This window comes from Equus quagga, unplaced genomic scaffold, assembly GCF_021613505.1.
Source record: "Equus quagga isolate Etosha38 unplaced genomic scaffold, UCLA_HA_Equagga_1.0 153_RagTag, whole genome shotgun sequence".
Taxonomy (NCBI): Eukaryota; Metazoa; Chordata; class Mammalia; order Perissodactyla; family Equidae; genus Equus; species Equus quagga.
Genome location: NW_025796915.1, coordinates 5,534,197 through 5,553,916, shown reverse-complemented (window position 1 = coordinate 5,553,916; position 19,720 = coordinate 5,534,197). Strand labels below are relative to the sequence as shown.

Below are 19,720 nucleotides of genomic sequence, written 5' to 3'. Positions count from 1 at the left end.
TACATGCTGGCCACCACACAAGGTCCTATGCCCCAGATTGCTGCTCCTGGGGAGGGTGAGGAGACCCCTTACCTCCTTCCACTGCCTCCCAGGGGGGTTCAGCACCTCCACCTTCAGATACCTGGCTGTGTGGATCTCTCAGACATCTATTGTGTTGTGAAAATGCCCTCTGTTGGTTTATGAATGTCCTTTTCATTGTGTCTTAGTGGGGAGAGACTTAAGGAAGAGCTCACCCCACTATGACGCGGACGTCACCTTCATAGAGGAATATTTTTGACTGAACAAACTTTACTTTCACACACTCAACATATCTCCCTTCTTGCCTAAAGTCCAATGGTTTTATGTGTATATCCAGTTGAGTTTCTTAAGTATAAAAAAAATACTGGCCAGCCATAGAATACATTTAAAATAAATTTGTGTAGAATAAAGTAAATTTTTTTATTGTGACCTCAAATGCCTTACCCATTCTGGTCCTGTACACCACTCCAACCACATCTCGTATCACTCTCTGCCTAGTTCATTATCTCCAGCCACCCTAGCCTTCTTTCTGTTGCTCAAATACCAGAGCACCTGCTGTTCCTACCATCTGCAATGCTCTTCCCTCAGATATTACACAGTTGCTCCTTTTGATCATTCAGGTCTCTGAGCATATATCATATCCTTAGAAAGTTCTTCTCTGATTACCCTACCTAAAGGAGCAAACCCTCTCTTCACCTCAATTATGCTTTAACATTTTGCTCTGCTTTATTTTCTTCAAAGCACTAATCACTATCTGAAATTATTAATTCATTTCCTTGTTTATTGTCTGGCTCCCTACTAAAAGGTAAGTGTCAAGATAGCAGAATCTTTGCCTGTTTTGTTCATCAATGTATCCTTAGTATCTAGAACAGTTGTCTGGCACAGAGTATGTTTAATAAGTACTTAATAAATAAATAAATGAAGAATGATATGGGAGGTGTTGAAGTAAATCTAACTTTTTTTCCCTCCATTAAACTCATCTGACACCAAAACAAATTAAGATAATTGAAAATGCTTATGTAAAAAGCCAACAGTATTATATAAACTATAAGTTCCTTATGTTTAACTTAAAATGAAGCCAGTATTTTATTTTATTTTAAGGTAGTGAAACATTATATAATATACTATAAAATCACGTGAATCAACAAACCAAATATAAATTCTCAATTGGTAAGAGAAAAAACCCTAACTGAACAGGAAAAAAAATAATTAATAAAGTGCTCTTATGGCTGTCAAAGTTGTTTAATATGTGGAAATGAAGTAAACTCATGGGAGTGAAATTTGGGGATGAATGGGCAGATAACATTCATTACATTTTGAATTAGAGAGATGGGCTGTTTCAAAGCTCAAGGGACAGTAGGTACTTACTGATCGTATTTAGCTTCAGAAGATTTATATGCTTAATTTTAAAACATAATGCTCTCTTAAAACATAAAATAGCCAAAGCAGCAGCAATAATAATAATAATGCTTTGTTGTTTACATAATCATTGTTCAGGCTCACAACTTCTATTAATACTTAATTCTATTATTCTTTTTATTAGAATTACACTGTTCAAATTAAGTCAGACATGAAATTAGTTTTTGAAGAAAATCACTTTGGTGTATTATTTAAACCTTCAAGGATAAAACGTATGCAAGTTCTTCCAATCATGCAGAACTAACAAGACATGTGAGGTGTAAAATAGACTTTTATTTTTACTATTCTCCATAGAAGATCAGAGTTATAGTAAGTTTCTTAGAAACCATTGTAACAAATTACTTCATGGTACAAAGTTGCCATAGAAATTTTCCTGGTGAATGGCAGATGGGGCAGCTAAATTTCACATGCTTATTTCCCAAACGTAGAATTCAGTAGAGTGGTATTGATAGAGGAAAACCTAATCCCAGAAATGGGGATATGTTAGAAATGTAATATCTTTTCTTGCATGATGTCAATAATTTCAATCTAAATTAGTCAAGCTAATTGATTTTTTGTAATAGGAACTCATGCAAGTAGATTTCATTAACAAGGTAATCTAACCATACGAAACTCTAACTCTAAATTGATTCCCTTTGAAAATTTTCTGTGAGAGCCATAGCTTCACCAGAAATGCTCACAGGGACTGATCCAGAGATCTAATAGTATTACAAATGAACACACCAATAAACAAATAACACAGAAAATAATAATCAAGAGCAATTGTCCTGGCTTTACCCCAAAATCATTTTATAGTATCAGACTTGGCTGTGTTCACTATTATTGCTCTTTATCTTCACATTATTTAGAAGGAGAGTGGCATTGTAACTCGTGAATGTCAAATAAGTCCCATATGAGTGTTGCTTCTGAACTAAGCTTAAATATTCAAGGCTTAATCTTGGTCTGGAAATGTTGCTATTTAGTTTTGTTTTATAACCTGATTACCACCAAAAAGATAAAAAGAAAAAGAAGGTGAAAGTGGGAGGTGGGGAGGTTTTGGGCAGGATTATCTTCATTATCTTGGCAAGCAGGCAAATTTTTGTCTTAGAACTAAACAAATTTTCTGATACTCAACTGTCAAATTATCTCGAAGTGAAAGATATACAAGAGCAAAGAGATAATTATGTTAGCAAAGATTTGAAAACTTATAGCACATCAAGTCATCTGACGCTGTGTTTTTAACAGATCTCTTCTTTCACCTGCACAGCTATATAAGATTAATCACTCTGCTCACTCTTGATATCCTGGTCTGCATCTGTTTCTGAGTCACTGGAGTAAATGTCAAAGAGAGAGGACGTTCTAGGCCACAATTCACCAGTCTGAGGAGATGCATTACATAGTTGTTTTCCAAACACTTTCACTTTGGCCTGAACACCTGAAAGAGAATAAACACAATTACCTACGAGTTAGACTTTGCTTTTCATTTATCTTTCATATACAAAAGATCAATTCAATTGATCAATCAACTGGAGAATCAAAACATACCCACACTATGGTGAGGGGGCCTTTTCAAGAAATCTGTGTACTTTTATGCACTGGGCCTTCTTCACAGTGAGTAGGTACTGAAGTGACATCATTAGATAGATTATCAGCACGGATTTGTGTTTGTATAACTTCATTTTCACATGTAATCTAAAAATATTAATCAGAGGAGAATTATATCAAAGGTAAACCCACCTTATATGGTTGTATCTCTCGAAAGTTACAAGTAGTGAAAGAGTATAGATAATACTTTTCAAGGTCACATAATAGGAAGGCTGGAATTTGAACCCAGGCAAGCTGGAACCATAGTCCAAGTACTTAAGAACTCTGCCATACTGTTCTTTACTATCTCTAAATCATAAATTACTAAGAATTCTAGTCAAGCAGAAATCTATAAGCTATTAAGCTATTTGCTTACAACTCACTATTTTTTTCCTAAATCAACAGCTGGAAGAGATAATATTACCAGAATTGAATATCACAATAGTAGCCTTATTCTAGAAAGCCTAATCATCACTTTCATACCTTGCAGGGAAATACTTTAATAAAATAACATGATTGGCTTTAATGTTTTTATTCTTGCCTGAGAAAAATTACAATGTGAAATGGAAATTTTCATTTGTGGGGGAAGTAAGAGGTACAAAGAAGGAGGATTTCTAGTACCTAGAAATCATGTGGAAGAGGACAGGAAAAGACATCTTGAAAGTGTAAGAGGACTATGGGAAGAAAAAAATAAGAAGTGATAGAGAAGTGAAAACAAAATTAAAGTGCTTTGTAATTTTACCTCTGGCCCTGGTAGTAGCAACCGCCATGAGACTACTGAAAGAATATGTTAGCAGGCATTTTGGGCTGCTGTAACACAGACTATTAATACTCAAGTTAAAAGAACTTTGTGAAGAAACTTTTGTGAAGAGCCCCTTTGTAACATGAATAATTACACCTAATATTATTGAGGATTTAAATGAAAATTTAAGTCTTATCTTTATTTGTCCTTATAAAATTATGACTAATTTCCACTGGCTACATCTACTTCTAAGCCAAGCATTATAAAAGTCTAGAATAAGTACAGATTTCTTTACAAAACAGATATACACCTAATAAAACAGAGTTTTAGGAATTGTTTAATCAGGGTTTAAAAAATAACTTTGGTTCCCTTTATAACAATATGTTATATCATTGAGTAAAATAGGTACCATAAAGAGAAGCAAAAAAAAAAATCCTAAAAACTAGCCATAATCTCATCATCCATAGCTAACAAATTTATATTTTGGTACATTTTTTTGTCTTTTTCTATGCATTAAAAAAAATTGGGATGATATGTTTTATAATCTAATTTTCCCCTTTAATATATATGTCATATTTGTATGTTATTAAATATTCTAAGTCATAATTTTCATGGCTGTACATGTTCTATTGTACAGATATACTAATTTATTAAAACAAACCATATTATTGGAAATCTTTGAACATAAATCTTTTGTGCACATATCTGATTACTTCTTCATATTACAAGGTTAAGAGGCAGAATTTCCAGATATGTGTTAATCAACTGGAACATGACTCAAAAGAAAATATTTAGAATGAGGCAGAGAGAGAAAAAAGGATGAAAAATATAGAAAAGATCATAAGAGACTTGGTGGATATGATGAAAAAGTATAACATACACTATTAATTGTAGTCCCAGAGGAAAGGAGAGAGAAATGGGACAGAAGCAATATCTGAACAAATAACATCTGAAAATTTGCCAAAATAGATAGAAGGCATTAAGACATGGTTTTGCAAAAGTACTATTTGTATTTGTCAAGATAGAAACAAACAAAACTGTACCTATGCACATTACAGTAAAACTGGAAAACAAAGGAAAACCTTAGGAGTACTCAGCTAGAGGAAAAAAGTACATTTTTCTCAAATGGGCAACTACAAAACAGAGAAATGTCTAAACTCTGAAGGATATAGAAAGATTTAAAGTAAAAGGATGTACTATGCTAACACTAACCTAAAGAAAGCTAGCGTTGCTATAGTATTAGCGTGATATCACTAATAACATAGTTCCAAAATACACAACACAAAATTGGTGGAAGATTTTAAACATGCCTCTCTCATAACTAATACAATAAGTAGACAAAAGTTCCATAAGGATATAGGAAATTTAAAGAACATGATTACTAGACATATATGGAACAGTGTACCCAACTGCAGAGCACACATCCATCTCCAGTGCATACAGAACATTTACAAAAACTGACCTCTGTTACTGACCCAATACAAGTTTCAATAAATTTGAAGATTAAATTCATATGTTGTATATTCTCTGGCCACAATCCATATGTTGTATATTCTTTAACCTAGACATCTATGACAAAAATATAATTATAAAACGCTCATATGTTTGGAAATTTTCAAATATAGTACTAAACAATCCATGAATCGAGATAAAACTAAGTGGAAATTAGAAGATATTTTTACACTAAATAATAAAAATATCCTATATCCAAAACTTGTGGGATTCAGTTAATACCACACTTGGGAATTTATAGTCTTAAATACACATAATAGTATAGAAAAATTAATTAGGCTTGATTATTTTAGGTTGGAATCATTAACATCATGCAAAAAAGTATTTCACAAAATATTTCTACTGTATCCCCATTTCAGGAGTCAGTTTTTCCTCTAACAATACCACTCTAGTGAATTCTACATTCGGAAAATAAGCCTGTGAAACAGCTGCCCCATCTGACATTCTCTATGAAAATTCTGAAAATCAGTGATCTAATTTCACTTTCAAGAAGTTAAAGGAAGAATAGGAAATAAAAAATTTAAAAGTAGAGGGACCAAGAGTGAAATGTAACGCAGACTGCAGACTTTGGGTGATAATGATGTGTCAACGTGGGCTCATCAGTTGTAACAAACATACCCTCTGGTGGGATGTTGATTGTGGGAGAGGTTATGCATGTGTGGGGGAGGCGGTATACGGGAAATCTCTCTAACTTCCCCTCAATTTTGCTATGAACCTAAAACTGCTCTAAAAAAATTAAGCCTTAAAAAATAATTCAAAAAATACTGAAAATCTTTAAAAAAATTTAAGCACTTGGGCAAAATTTGAAATATTTGATAATTCAATGTTTAGTCTTCACATAAGCAAGTTAGTTATTTATAAAGTATTCTTGTGTGAAATAGCACATCTGAATACGTAAGGATATCCTAGTGTTTAAGTGAAGTTTTCACTTTTTAATAAGTTTGTTTAATAGAAAAACAGATATGAAAAGGTTCATGTTAATCATTTAGCTCAGTAATGGATAAATCTAACCTATCAAGGAGAAAATAAAAGCTGAAAAAAATAAGTAGAGGGAAGGAAATAATAAAAAATAGAAATACATGAAAAAAAATACCAGAGAGCAGGGCTGGTGCGGTTGTGTAGTGGTTAAGTTGCACACTCCTCTTAGGTGGTTAAGTAGGCAGCCCAGGGTTCGCAGGCTTGGATCCTGGGCACAGACTAGCACCCCTCATCCAACCACGGTGGCATCCCACATAAAACAGAGGAAGATTGGCACAGATGTTAGCTCAGCAACAATCTTCTTTACACACAAAAAACCCCAACAACCATCCAGAGAGATCAAAAAGGCAAAGCTCATTCTTTGAAAAGATTAATAAAAATAAATAAACACCTGGTGAAGCAGATCATGGGAAAAATAGACTGAAAAAGCAACAATTACTACAGATCATACAGAACTTTAAAAGGTAAAAGATTATCTTGAATAATTTTGTCAATATATTTGAAAACATATTAAACTGACAAAATTTTAGAAAAATTTATCAAAATGGAAACAGAAACAAAAAACTCTGAATAACCCTACAACTATTTTAAAAATTGAATCCATAATTAAAAATCTTCCCACAAGGAAAACTCCAGGATGAGATGTCTTTTTCAGTGAATTCTACCAAATATTAATACCAAATTTATTAGTGAATATATAATGACAATTTATAGAAACTTTTCCAGAGAATTATAAAAGAGGGAATGACTCCAAATTGGGCAGCATTGTCTTTTTTTTTTTTGAGGGAGATTAGCCCTGAGCTAACATCCACCGCCAATCCTCCTCTTTTTGCTGAGGAAGATTGGCCCTGACCTAACACCCATCGCCATCTTCCTCTGCTTTATATGTGGGATCCCTGCCACAGTGTGGCTTGATAAGCAGTGCGTAGGTCCATACCTGGGATCCAAACCGGTGAACCCTGGGCTGCCAGAGCAGAACATGCAAACTTAACCACTGCGCCACCAAGCCAGCCCCAGCATAATCTTGATACTAAAACCTGAGAAAGCATTTCAAGAAAGAAAAATTATAGACCAATTTTGCTCATAAACACAGACACAAAAATCCTAACTATAATATTAGCAAATTATATTAAGCAACATCAAAAAAGAATAATACACCTTGGCCAAATTGGGTTTACTTCAGCCTTGGAAGTTTGATTCTATATCTCAAAACCAGGCATACATTTCACCACATTAACAGAATAATAAACAAAATATATGACCATTAATAGATTCAGAAAAAGCATTTGATAAAATTCAACATCATTTATGATTTAAATCTGTAGCAAAAACTAGGAATAAAGAGGAATATTTCTTTTTATGATAAACAGCAGCTACAAAAAAAACTATAGCAGAAATCATATAAAATGGTGAAATATTAAAGACTTTCCCTCTGAAAATGGAAATGAGGAAAGGATTCCCCATCACTCCTATGTTCCCCACACTGTCCTGGAGGTTCTAGCTAGTGCAATAGGAAGAATAAGATAAAGCATGAACATCAAAAACTATTTGCAGACATTTTTTAAACATGTAGGAAGTCCCAAAGAATCTATAAATTACTGGAATTAATAAATGAGTTTAACAAGGTTTCTCGATAAAAGGTCAATAAAAATCAATTTATCTACATATATTTATAGAAAATAAAATTTTAAATATTATTATTTATAATAGCAAAATCAAATAGGAATAAATCTAATCAAAGATGTATAAGATCTCTAAATGGAATGCCATAAAATGTTTTTAAGAGAAATGCAAAAACCCAAATAAACGGAAGTATACCCTATGTTCATGGATTGGAAGAATCAATATTGTCAATATGCCCTTTCTCCCCACATTTATTTATAAATTTAGTGCAATCTCAATCAAAATACCAGTAGATAATTTGTAGAAATTGAAAAGCCAATTTTAAAATATATATGGAAATTTAAATAGCCGCAAATAGCCAAGACATCCATGAAAATGAATAAGATGAGTTAATCAATGGATATTAATTCTTAATTTAAACTACAGTAATTAAGACACTGTGATAATGATACAAGGATAGGCAAACAGACAAACAGAACAGAACAGAATGTGGAAATAGCCTTATATGTATACTGACACGACTTATGATGAAGGGGTTCAGAACAAGCCTCCCCAAAATGTGCCACTTTGGCATGTGGACTATTTAGAGCTGAAGGCAATCAAGACCTAGCCAATTCAAGAAAAACTTTTACCTCTCCCTTGACACTTAAAAGAATTTAGATAGGGGCCCTGGCCCAGAAAGAGAACTATTACCAGAGAGAACTTTTCTTTTTTTTTTGCTTTTGTTTTTGAGGAAGACTGGTCCTGAGTTAACATCCATGACCATCTTCCTCTACTTTATATGTGGAACGTGTGCCACAGCATGGCTTGATAAGCAGTGCATAGGTCATGCCCAGGATCTGAACCAGTGAACCCTGGGCCACCAAAGCAGAGCATGTGAAGTTAACCACTATGCAACTGGGCTGGCCCTCAGACAGAACTTTTTATCTGAATGACCTATCTGTAAGCCAGGGCAAACATCTAATTACCAAACATCTACCCTACTTATTGTCCTGTGAATTACCCTCCTCCCCTTTGAAGTCCCAGGCCACTATCCCATTCCTCAGCTCAGGATGGCATAAAAGCCCCAACTGCCTGACTTGCCCTATGTCTCATATTCTTATGGGGTTTCTCTATGTGTGTAATTAAATTTGTTTTTCTCCTGTTCACCTGTCTTATGTCAACTTGATTACCAGACCAGCCAAAGAGCCAAGAAGGGTAGAAGGAAAAGTTTGCCTCCCATACAATGACAAAGTTAACACTGCAAGGTGATGAGGAAATGCTAGTCTTTTCAATAAAAGATGCTGAATCAATTGAGTACATCTGGGAAAAAAATGAAACTTAAATTCTATCTCATATCATACACAAAAATCAATTCTAAATGGGTTGTAGGGGGCTGGCCCTGTGGCCGAGTGGTTAAGTTCGCACGCTCCGCTGCAGGCGGCCCAGTGTTTCGTTGGTTCAAATCCTGGGCGCGGACATGACACTGCTCATCAAACAATGCTGAGGCAGCGTCCCACATGCCACAACTAGAAGGACCCACAACGAAGAATATACAACTATGTACCGGGGGTCTTTGGGGAGAAAAAGGAAAAAATAAAATGTTTAAAAGCCAAAATATCAGTTCACTTCACTTCTTGGTGAACTCTTCCCATCTCTAGAAATGAACACTCTTTAGATCCAATTGAGTCATAACCTAACCTGTGTATGGTGATAGGGCTGAAGTTTGATTACCTCAAAGAAGTCTAGGAAGTTTTCTTTAAGATGGGAAGTGGGGAAGAAGATGGTAGTGACCAGATGCAAAGTAAGTGTAATCAACGCTTAAAGGGAGGCCGCCTGCTCGGTCTCCCTCTTCTTCCGCCTTGGGTGCTGAGGAGGCCCCTGTGCACGGTGGGCACGGCGCCTGCTACGACCCTCGGGCGCTGCGAGAAGGCAGGCTCTTCTGGACAATCGGAGACGTCAAAGCAGGCGGGAGCAAAGCGGTCCGAGCAGATGAGCGAGGGCTCACTGCCCGGCACGCAGTGGAGCGGCAGCCGCCGCACGGCTCGGTCCTTGGGGAAGCGGAACAGCGACTTCCCGGACTTGGGGGTGTTGCCGCAGAGCGGGGCCACGCGGCGGGCCGGCAGGACGGCGGCCGAGCCGGGATCCCCAGGCCCCCGCACGCCCGCGCTCCGAGCCGCGGCCGGGGGAGGCGGTCCTCCCTTCCCCCGTCCCCGCCGCGTCGGGCCGCTTTCCTCGCCCTGGCTCCGGCCCCCGGAAACGCCGACCTGGGGCCCCACAGGCGACGGTACCCGAGTCTCTGATAGCTTCCTCCCCGTCCTCGTCGCAGTTTTCCCCAGAGAGCAGCCGGCAGCAGGCAGCAGGTTACGAATTTCGCGCGGCCCGAGCCGAGGTGGGCCGTAAAGAGGAACGAACCGGAAGTGGTGGTTGTCACGGCTACCGAGGTGGCCAGCCTCTTCCCGGTCTTCTCCTCCTCGTCCTCCCACTCTGTTTTTATGAGGCCAGGAAAACAGAACGAGGACGTGCTCACGCACCGGGTGCCCCCAGATATAGCCAGATGCGCTAACGGCTGTGTTGGCCGGTTGATTTGGGAGAGGACCAGACCGGAAACGGTAGTTTCCATGGTAACCCCTGAGCGGGTTACCTGGGAGATGACCCCTTTCGGCCTCTGAATTTCTGCTGTAGCGTCGCTTCTAAGGCAGATCCCACAGATCTTGGACTGTCTCCTACCATGATTCCTGGGAAATACCGCTCCGTTTCTGGCCGGGCTACGAACAACGTAGGTTGGGTCTCCTGCTTTCTCTTTTTTCCCATTCGAATCGTCCTTTCTGACTGGCGTCTTTGTCCTAGGTGATGGGCTGTAATATTGGGACCAGGACCGCTGAGTCTACTCAAGCTATTGTCTGACCGAGGCTTGAGATTCGTGGACTGACCAAGGCACTTGGAGGGCATTTAACATTGTATGATGGGTATTCAAAGTCTTGTCCAGGATCTTGGCTTCCCGGAAGGTGGAGCTGGTCTGCTGTGAAAGGCTCAGGTTCATTTAAATTCCTTTAACCAGTCAATTTCTTTTCTTTTTTTTTTTTAATTAAGGAAAGAATTTATTATTAACAGACACTCCCACCCCCTTCACTTGTCCCATTGAGATATTTACTTAGACCTGAAATGGCAATGTCAAAAGCCTGACGTGATGAGTAGAGGGTTAAATTGCTGCAGACATTTTGGAAAATGAATCACAGTGAAACCTTTTAATTCTTGGTTGCAATTTTATTGTTTTCAGCAAATCCTCAGAACATGATAATTTACCAGAAACAGAGAAAAGCAAGCATTCTGTTTTATTCTAATTTTTTTTATGTCTTTATCTATTATTTTGGGGAAGAATGTGTGTGTGTATGTGTGTTTAAGTTAAGAGCATATTTTATGGTTTAATTTTTACATTGCAGGTGAACTGTGGGCTTCATCTGGTTATTCAAACATCATCGCTTCCTGAAAAAAACAAAGTAAGATTTCAGCAGATTTGTATTTATATTGAAGATAAGTTGTTTTGTATTCTACACAAATAGCATGATATAAAGAGTAGAGTCTGACTTGGACATTTTAAGTGTATTTACTTTGGTCTCCAGTATGAAGCTAATTTTTATGTTCTGCCTACATAAAACCAAAAACCCTTTTTTAAGAACTGAATCTTATTTCACCAATTACAAGAGGTAAGGTTTTTTTGTTTTTATTTTTGTTTTTTTTAACATTTCTTAAATGTGGATCCTTCTTAAAATTGATGGCACATAATAGTTTAATTGGGAAAGTTTCTTCTTTCTTAGTAGTGGGTAAAATGATGGTATGTCTTACTACTGATGGAATCTTATAGTAGATAAAATATAATAATTTGGGGGAACATATCTACACATCCCATTTAAAATCAGAGAAGAAAAATAGATTATTAGTGGAAATATATTAGGCTTAATGCTCTTTAGAAGTTAAAATATGAACATGAGATTCTCTTTTCCCAATTTGCCCGTAATATCCCTGGCATTTACATAATTTCTGACTTTTGACTTGATTTTTTAGATACACGTGTTTTTCTTTCCCTCCTGTTTCACCTCGGTGCTCAAACATACTCACGCACCTCCTATACAACTGTGTCTCAAGACACAACACAACTTTTTCTCCTTTGTCCAAGTTGGACTCCTCCAACCATCACAACTCAGTTTTTTTCCTAAGAAAATTGTTAAATAGATGCCACTGGAGGAGCTCTATAGTGAAGGGCAGAGTTTACAGGGAACAGCATGAAAGGAGGGGCGTGAGGAGGGGCGTGAGGAGGGTGGATCAAAGGACACCATTAGTCAAAGAGGCAGCAGTTGATTACATGAAGTATATGAAAATGAACACGTGGAAAACAGACCATTTGGTCATCTTGAATAAATAGCGTATAAACAGCAAATAATAAAAATTAATAAATAAGTAGCATATATAGAACAAATAAGTAAATAGCAAATAAAGAAATTGAAAATATTCTTTATTATAATTGGACATAATGGATTCCCTCCAAAGCTTTGCTAATTGATTTCACTGGACAAATCCTATTCTACCATTAGAATGTGTTTCTAGGAACTATGTGCCTCATCCAAGTTCTTTCCAAACTGTTCATTTCCTCTTGTGTGGACATATGTTCTGAGAAAATGCCTTTAGCTAATCATAAGACTAATCCTAATCCTAATCATAAGGATATAATGCTATTGGAATGTTTATAGTATGGATGAATCAGAAGCGTCATAATTCTTTTAAGATATGTATTTAGGGTTTTTTTTTTTTGTGGCTAGTCATGAGAAGTTGTTTTGGTTTTTTTTCTCAGTCCCCCATCAAATAATTTAAAATCAATTTGGAGAAAACTCTTCTCATAGGGTGTAGATATCCAATTTTATTATGTTATAGTTGGACTCTTAAAGGAATCCTAATGATAAAAACAAGTGATTTTTTTCTTAATAGAATTTGGTTTCTATTGTATGTTTTTGCTTTTGTTTTTGAGAAAATGATTCTTTTATTCACTGTATTTGTGGTGAGGGTATGGAGGAATTAGGAGTGCCTCAGATTGGAGGATGGTTTCATTTGACCTCATGAGATTGACTCTGATTTTTTGTGTGTGTGTGGTAAAAAATACATAAAACATAAAATTTACCATTTTAACCATTTTAAATTGTACAAATCAGTGGCATTCAATACACTCACAATGTTGTGCAGCCATCACTACTATCTAGTTCTAGAACTTTTTGTCACCCCAAGGGAGTCCCTGTACCCATTATGCAGTCACTTCCCATTCCCCCTCCGCCACCCCCCCGGTAGCCACAAATCTGCTTTGTGTCTCTATAGATTTTCCTATTAGCGATATTTCATAAATAGAATCATAGAGTATGTGGCATTTTGTGTCTGACTTCTTCCAATTAGCATGATGGTTTCAAGGTTCATCTGTGTTGTAGTGTATATCAGTTATTGTATGTTATTTTATAATTATCTTCATTACTTATTGTTAAATTCTTCTCCAAATATTTTTTCCTTAAATAATGTTGTTTAGGTTGAATTCAAGCTACATAAAGAAACACCATCATTCCCTGGTCGACTCTTACAACATGACCTTGAAAGAAACTACTCAAGTAGGCAAGGTATTGTCAGTGAGTAGAGACCAGATATGGTTTATCGTCTCTAAGTAATATTGTTTAATAATGTTGAATTTCTAGATCCAAATAGACTTGAATTAAAAATGAAATGGTTCATTGGTTACCAAGTTGGTTTGATATTTGTTTAAATCAGAATTGGTTTTATATACACAGCATAGTAGATTATTTCCAATGCAGAAAAATTTATTGTATTTTAGTTTAGGAATTGGCTATGCACAAGAGAGTGGGAGAGAATATTCCAAATACTGTATTAAAACTAGGAAGAATTGCTAATTAGTGAAAGTAAGAGGATAGGAACACAGATCTTTAGGAAATACGGGAACAGTGGAAAGAGTGGAAAGTCAGGAGTAGAAAGAAACAATCCCTTTCCCTTACTAGCACATAGAGTTATAGATATTTTATATCAAAGGCCTTAAACTTTAGTGTACATCACCTCTGATCTTGTTAGAAGAGCAGATTTTTAGTGCTCCCCTTCCATTTTTCCCCTTCCCCATTCTGATATTGTAGGTCTTGGCTGGGATTTGAAAGTGTGCATTTTAATAATGTCTCTAGTGATTCTGATGGATGTGGTTTGTGGACCACCCTTTTAAAAATACTGCCTTATATGATCTGGTTATATTTCTGACACGTATTTTTTATTTCAAGGAGAAATTTCCTTTGGCACATTTGAGTTGTTACTGAGTTGCTAACAACTGTTGGATATCTGTAATGTGCTGGTGTTAAGCACTACAGCATCCTTACGTACAGTGCCATCCTCCCCCCCTGGGAGTTTGTATGGGAGGGCTGATTGGTGTAGGCCTCTTTGGATTGTTCGTCTCATTAGTGCATGAACATATGGTGGTTTTGAATACCGATTAGTTTCCCCTTTTTGTTTTGTTACTTTTGGACCTTCCTCTTGGGCCCATCTAATCTGACATGCCTTTTCTCGTTCCTGCATCCTACACTCCTGTCTTGGCCGATTGCCGGACGTGGCATCGACCTAACTGCAGTTTTACAATGCAGTTTTACAGCGTCTGTCTTCCCTTCTTTGGTTCAGTTCAATATTTATTGAATGTGTTTTATGTGCCAGGCGCTGTTTTAGGCACAGACTTATAGAAGTGAACTTCGAAATTCTCAACTAGGATTTTTTATGTTTGCATTGTGAATTTTCTTCACATTTTTAATAATAATACCTTAAGTTTCTTTTCTAAATCATGAATCAGATATTTTTCACAAGCTTTCCTTGAGTCAGAGGAGGAAGTTGGTGTACAGATTTGTGGTTGGCTGGCCAGGTAAATTTATTTAAGTGGTAAAGTACGTATTACTAGATATTTGCCAGTAAGGAATAGTATGGAGGCACTGAATTTTGTGAACCTGAGAGATGAATAAAGTCTTATACATAAGTAATGACCTAGAAAATACAAATGAATTCTTCAGGGAAAAATAAACCTAATTTTTTTTTCATTAAAATATTTTATTAAAAATCATTTTCTGTGATAGACTACTCATTTGTACCTGATTGTTTCCAAATGTGCCTCCTCCATAGTTCCAGGCAGTTTCATGTAAAGAAGGCCACACAGCTTAGAGCTATTTTCTTGACTTGTGTACTCGCTATTCTACCTCTAAAGGCATAAAACTGGAAAAATTATAAGTGGCACTTTATCAGGAAAAATTTGGGGACCTCTAATAAACTGCATCCTAATACCCAATCATTGTAATTAATTTCATTCCACTTTTTATTTTTCTATGTTTTTCAAAATTACTTGAACATTTATAATAGCTTGTCAGTATAAATTAACCAATGGTACTCTCATTCCAAAGTAAAAAAAACTTGATGTTTTAGTTTGGCTGATTAGTCCAAAACTTGGTATGTGATTTCCTTTAGGCTTTTTAGAATATTGTTAAGAGTTAATCCCTCTATCTTTGAGATTTTGTAAGAGCCGGATACTCTAGGGAATACTACACAGTAAAATCTCAGTTAACCAGACCTTAATTGATTGAATTGCTTAATTAAGAATTCCAGAATGTGGGTATAGAAAGGAAGAGACAGTGCTTGACTCTTAAGATCATGATAAATCACTGGAAAATCTAGAATCAGGATATTGTTTACCAAAACAATCTCAAAGATAGCACTGAGTGGACACACATTTATTGCAATGTACTATATCAGCCAGCCAGCCAGCAAGCCATTCACCCATCTGTCTGTCCACCCACCCCTCCATCCATCTATCTGTCCGTCCATCCACTTACCCATCCATTTACCCACCCACAGATGGATATCTGTGTATCTAAAGTGCAGTACCGTGACGATTTTTACCAAATGTATTCATATGCTGCTTAACACTGTGAGATCCTAATTATGAAAGAATTCATTCAGCATTTTTATACTAAAATGCAAGAATTTCTGATTTTCTTTTTTAACAGAAATAATATATACAAAACAGATTTCCAATTAACTCAGTAAATTGGAAAATCAATTAATTAATTTAGTGATTGGCTACTGAATTTAGATTTTACCAAGAATATAAAGAATGTAAAGTGAGGTCTATCTCTCAAGGAGCTTATGAATTTAATTGAGAAGACAAGGGCTACATATCTGGTAAGTTAAATAGTCATATACAAAATAAGCAATTAACAGAGGAAATGTTTCAATTAAAATTTTTCCAGGGACTGGCCTGGTGTCGTAGTGGTTAACTTCCGCACACTCCACTTTGGTGACCTGGGTTTGCGGGTTCAGATCCTGGGCATGGACCTACACCACTCGCCAGCTGTGCTGTGGCAGCAACCCACACACAAAATAGAGGAAGACTGGCGCAAAGGTTAGCTCAGGGCAAATCTTCCTCAGCAACAAGAACAAAATTTTCCACGTAGTAAGGTAGTTTCATCCCACATATATATTTATGTGGGTGTTCATTGACCATTCTGTAGTCATATATGAACACCCACATATATATATATATATATGTGTATGTGTGTGGGTATTTGATACATATATATATATATATGTGTGTGTGTGTGTATATGTATAGGTATTTATGTATCCACATAAATATGTCAATGTTTCAACCACAGATCACTCTAGTTCCCAGTCATTTAGAAGATCTTGTTTCTAGATTTTAAGGCTTTTCTACCTAATCATTCTTATCTCTTGCTATTTATTGTTAAGATGTATATCACACTGATTGTGATAGTAAACTCATCATGTGGATAGTGGTTATGACTCTGTGTATAATAAGTGCTGAAAAATGTCAGAGTAAAATTCCTGTATTCACTGAGTGTAAATTAAATTTATTCTTCAGTTATTACCTTTACATCTCAAATCTTCTAATGTTTAAATCTGCCTCTTGAATTGAGAATTGGCTTGAAGACTTAACAAAATAATTCAAAAAACCTAACTCTGATGCTAACAAGAGAAATTGAGTTTATCTATTATTTGCAGTTTTTCTTTTATCATCTTTAGCTGACCAGTTAATTTTAATTGGTTAAAGGTTTTTGTTTTGTTTTGTTTTTTTAACCATCTGATTTTTGATTTCCACATCGGTTTACTGAATCCTGTTTCCTTGGGTATCCTGCCAGCAGCTGGTCACGTCACAAGACCGGTTCATTGGTGAACACGATGTCAATTCAGAATGCTTGTACTCTAGATCATCATTATCAGTTATCTTGATACTTCATGATATTCAGAAAAGTGGGATGTGAGCACTAATTATTTTGTTGAAAAATCTAAGTGTGTGATACTTTGGTTTACGCCCTGCAGACCTAGAGAAGCTAGCAAATACGATTACTTTGCAGCTCATTAATATGGTCTATATGGAACTTGATTTTAAGTTGTCGTCATGTTGTCTGACGGCCTCCCAAAGAGTATGTTAGCTTCCTAGATTTAGTTTCATCTTTTCACCTCATTGTTCAGTTTAAGCAGCAGAGTTCTGTGGCAACCTTAGGTTCTACTTTACTGCTCATTGCTCCCCTCAAGCACTTTAACGTCAATTGCTGCTTTCAGGAGATTTTTCTCTTTGTAGAGGAAAATACAGTAGATTTCCTCTGGTGTTCAAACTGTCACCTTTGACCCATGACTCAAATCTTACCTCATTTCTGGAATTTCCTAGCATTTCCTCTTGACCATTCTATATTCTTCTGGGTCTTTAGAATACATCTTAGTATCCATCTCCCCAAAACCCGTCTGTAACCATCTTCATTAAGTGAAGGATAATCAGATACACTTTATATGTGAATATATAAACAGGTATTTTTTATTCTTCATTTTATGTATATTGTTCTGTATAGTTTGTTAATTTCATATGTGTTTGTCCACTAGATTGAAAGCTACTTAATGGCAGGGACAATATCTAACCAACAGCCTGTAAACCTCATAGGAGTGTCATATACCCTGTGGACCCTAACTACAAATGTACAACATTTAGTGACATTCACTTTGGTCTCTGCAGTATTCTTTACTCATGGCAGCTGAACATACAAAGAAAACGTGATGACACGAGGTTTACATTTGTTATCCACAAGTACTTTCTCTGTATTTCCTGTAGCAAAGTCATGTATTGTGTAGCTTTGTGATAAACTTTTTGATATTTTGAAGGAGATGGAAGAGTAATAAGCCCTTCGCCTCGTAATAAATCATCATGCATCTCATCCACAACAAACGTGACAGAACTATGTGGGCTGGAAATGAAAACTACCACGAGCTCCTTATCAGCATTTGGAGATTCTTCCATTCAGACACCTTCAAAGTCCAGAATCCGGCAGGGCTGTCATAGTGCTGGCCCCAATGTATCTGGTAATGAGGGACTATCATCTCAGTTATAGGAGAGTTAAAACTTAGTAGTAGGAGTCAGGGTTCTAAAGGGATAAAGATAGCACTAGAGTAGTGCTGTACTTACAGGGCCAATCTCTAAGGCAAGGGAAAACTTTCTGGCACACACAGAACACATGGTTTAGGTTTGAGGAGGAAAGAAGCAAACTCGAATTTAGCAATTAATTTCAAATATGGAGAACTATGGAAAGTATACTTTCTAGCAAAGATATTTGTATGTGCCAGAGTCCTCCAAATATAAGATGACTTTAGTTTCATGATTTTAAAGGTTTTTCTTAATCAAGTAATTTGTATATCATTTTCAATAGGTGATCATATTAATTTGGTGAGCTCATCAATGCCATCATTTCCTATTCTCCAACGTTCTTCTGAAGAGAAAATTCTTTATTCAGACAGGTTGACCCTAGAAAGGTGAGGACAATTTATTTTCTTTTATTTTTTGACTAGATAATACATAGACATGGTACAAGATTTGAAAGGTACAGAAGTCTCTCTCCCTCCTCTCGTTCTCCAGCTGTATAGTTCTCCTGCCTAGGTATAATCACAGTTACCAATTTTTTATTTATCCCTCCAGGGGTATGGGGAGGAATTTTATATCTATATAATGTAAAAGAACTTGACAATACTCTGAAAGAGCTCTATAGCAATTCTAAAATATGACATTGTTGGAAATGGATTTTAGGATAGAAAAAACTTTCTGATACAGTCCTCACACAGGCTTCTGGGCCCTAGCCACTCGAGTTCCCTGTTACCTCACTGGTATCATCTCCTCCTAATCTCTCCTTCACTCACTCTGCTACAGCCACATCTGCCCCCTTGTTCTCTTTGAGTATATCAAGCATGCTTACACCTCAGGGCTTTTGCACTTGCTGTTACCTCTCCCTGAATGCAGTTCCTCCACAGAGCTGTAGGCACATTCCCTTACCTTCTTTAGGTATTTACTGAAATGTCATCATCTCAGGGATGACCTTCCCTGGCCACCCTCTCCAAAGCTGCAACCCCTTCCACCCTGACAGTCCCCAGTCCCTCTTCTCTGCTTTATTTTTCTTCTTAGCACTGTCACCCTCTAACATAATAAATATTTTACCTATGTTTATTGTCTGTCTCCTCCTCCTAGAGTATAAGTTCCATAAGCACTGGGAGTTTGGTTCAGTTCTGCATCCCCAGCACCTGGAACAGAGCCTGGCCCAAAATAGGCTCTCAATAAAAGGTTTTGAATTTAGGACTTGGTCCCCATCTTTAAATCTGGAAGGTATCTGCAAAAGAATGGTGGATGAAGGATCCCAACCCTACCTTAGTGTATAACCAGCAGAGAGACCACCTCTGCTGTGCGTACTTTTAGCTTACCAGTGCGCACCTGACAGCAAATTGTTAAGCAAACTGCGTAGCTTAGATGCGCACACCCGACAGCAA

The 19,720-nt window shown here is 36.7% G+C and overlaps 2 protein-coding genes across 3 annotated transcripts in view; one reads left to right on the top strand and one right to left on the bottom strand.

The window, feature by feature from the left end:
- Nucleotides 1-2,824: 2,824 nt before the first annotated feature.
- Nucleotides 2,825-10,527, bottom strand: LOC124233043 (uncharacterized; the record flags this gene model as incomplete). The annotated part of the gene is given in 3 exon segments (XM_046650059.1): nucleotides 2,825-2,851; nucleotides 9,569-9,714; nucleotides 9,716-10,527. Coding segments are annotated over 2 exon segments (933 nt in total), but the record flags the coding sequence as incomplete, so codon positions are not given.
- The window catches only part of LOC124233040 (leucine-rich repeat-containing protein 49), a 137,092-nt gene continuing 127,773 nt past the window's right edge, over nucleotides 10,402-19,720 (top strand). Inside the window, exons 1-5 of one of the 2 annotated variants that reach the window (XM_046650057.1) lie at nucleotides 10,402-10,613; nucleotides 11,278-11,334; nucleotides 13,401-13,488; nucleotides 18,074-18,271; nucleotides 18,616-18,718. In XM_046650057.1, the coding sequence (XP_046506013.1) occupies nucleotides 10,566-10,613; nucleotides 11,278-11,334; nucleotides 13,401-13,488; nucleotides 18,074-18,271; nucleotides 18,616-18,718 (494 nt within the window). In that variant the 5' untranslated portion in view covers nucleotides 10,402-10,565. The remainder of the gene's footprint in view (nucleotides 10,614-11,277; nucleotides 11,335-13,400; nucleotides 13,489-18,073; nucleotides 18,272-18,615; nucleotides 18,719-19,720) is intronic. The other variant, XM_046650058.1, reaches the window with a different exon arrangement.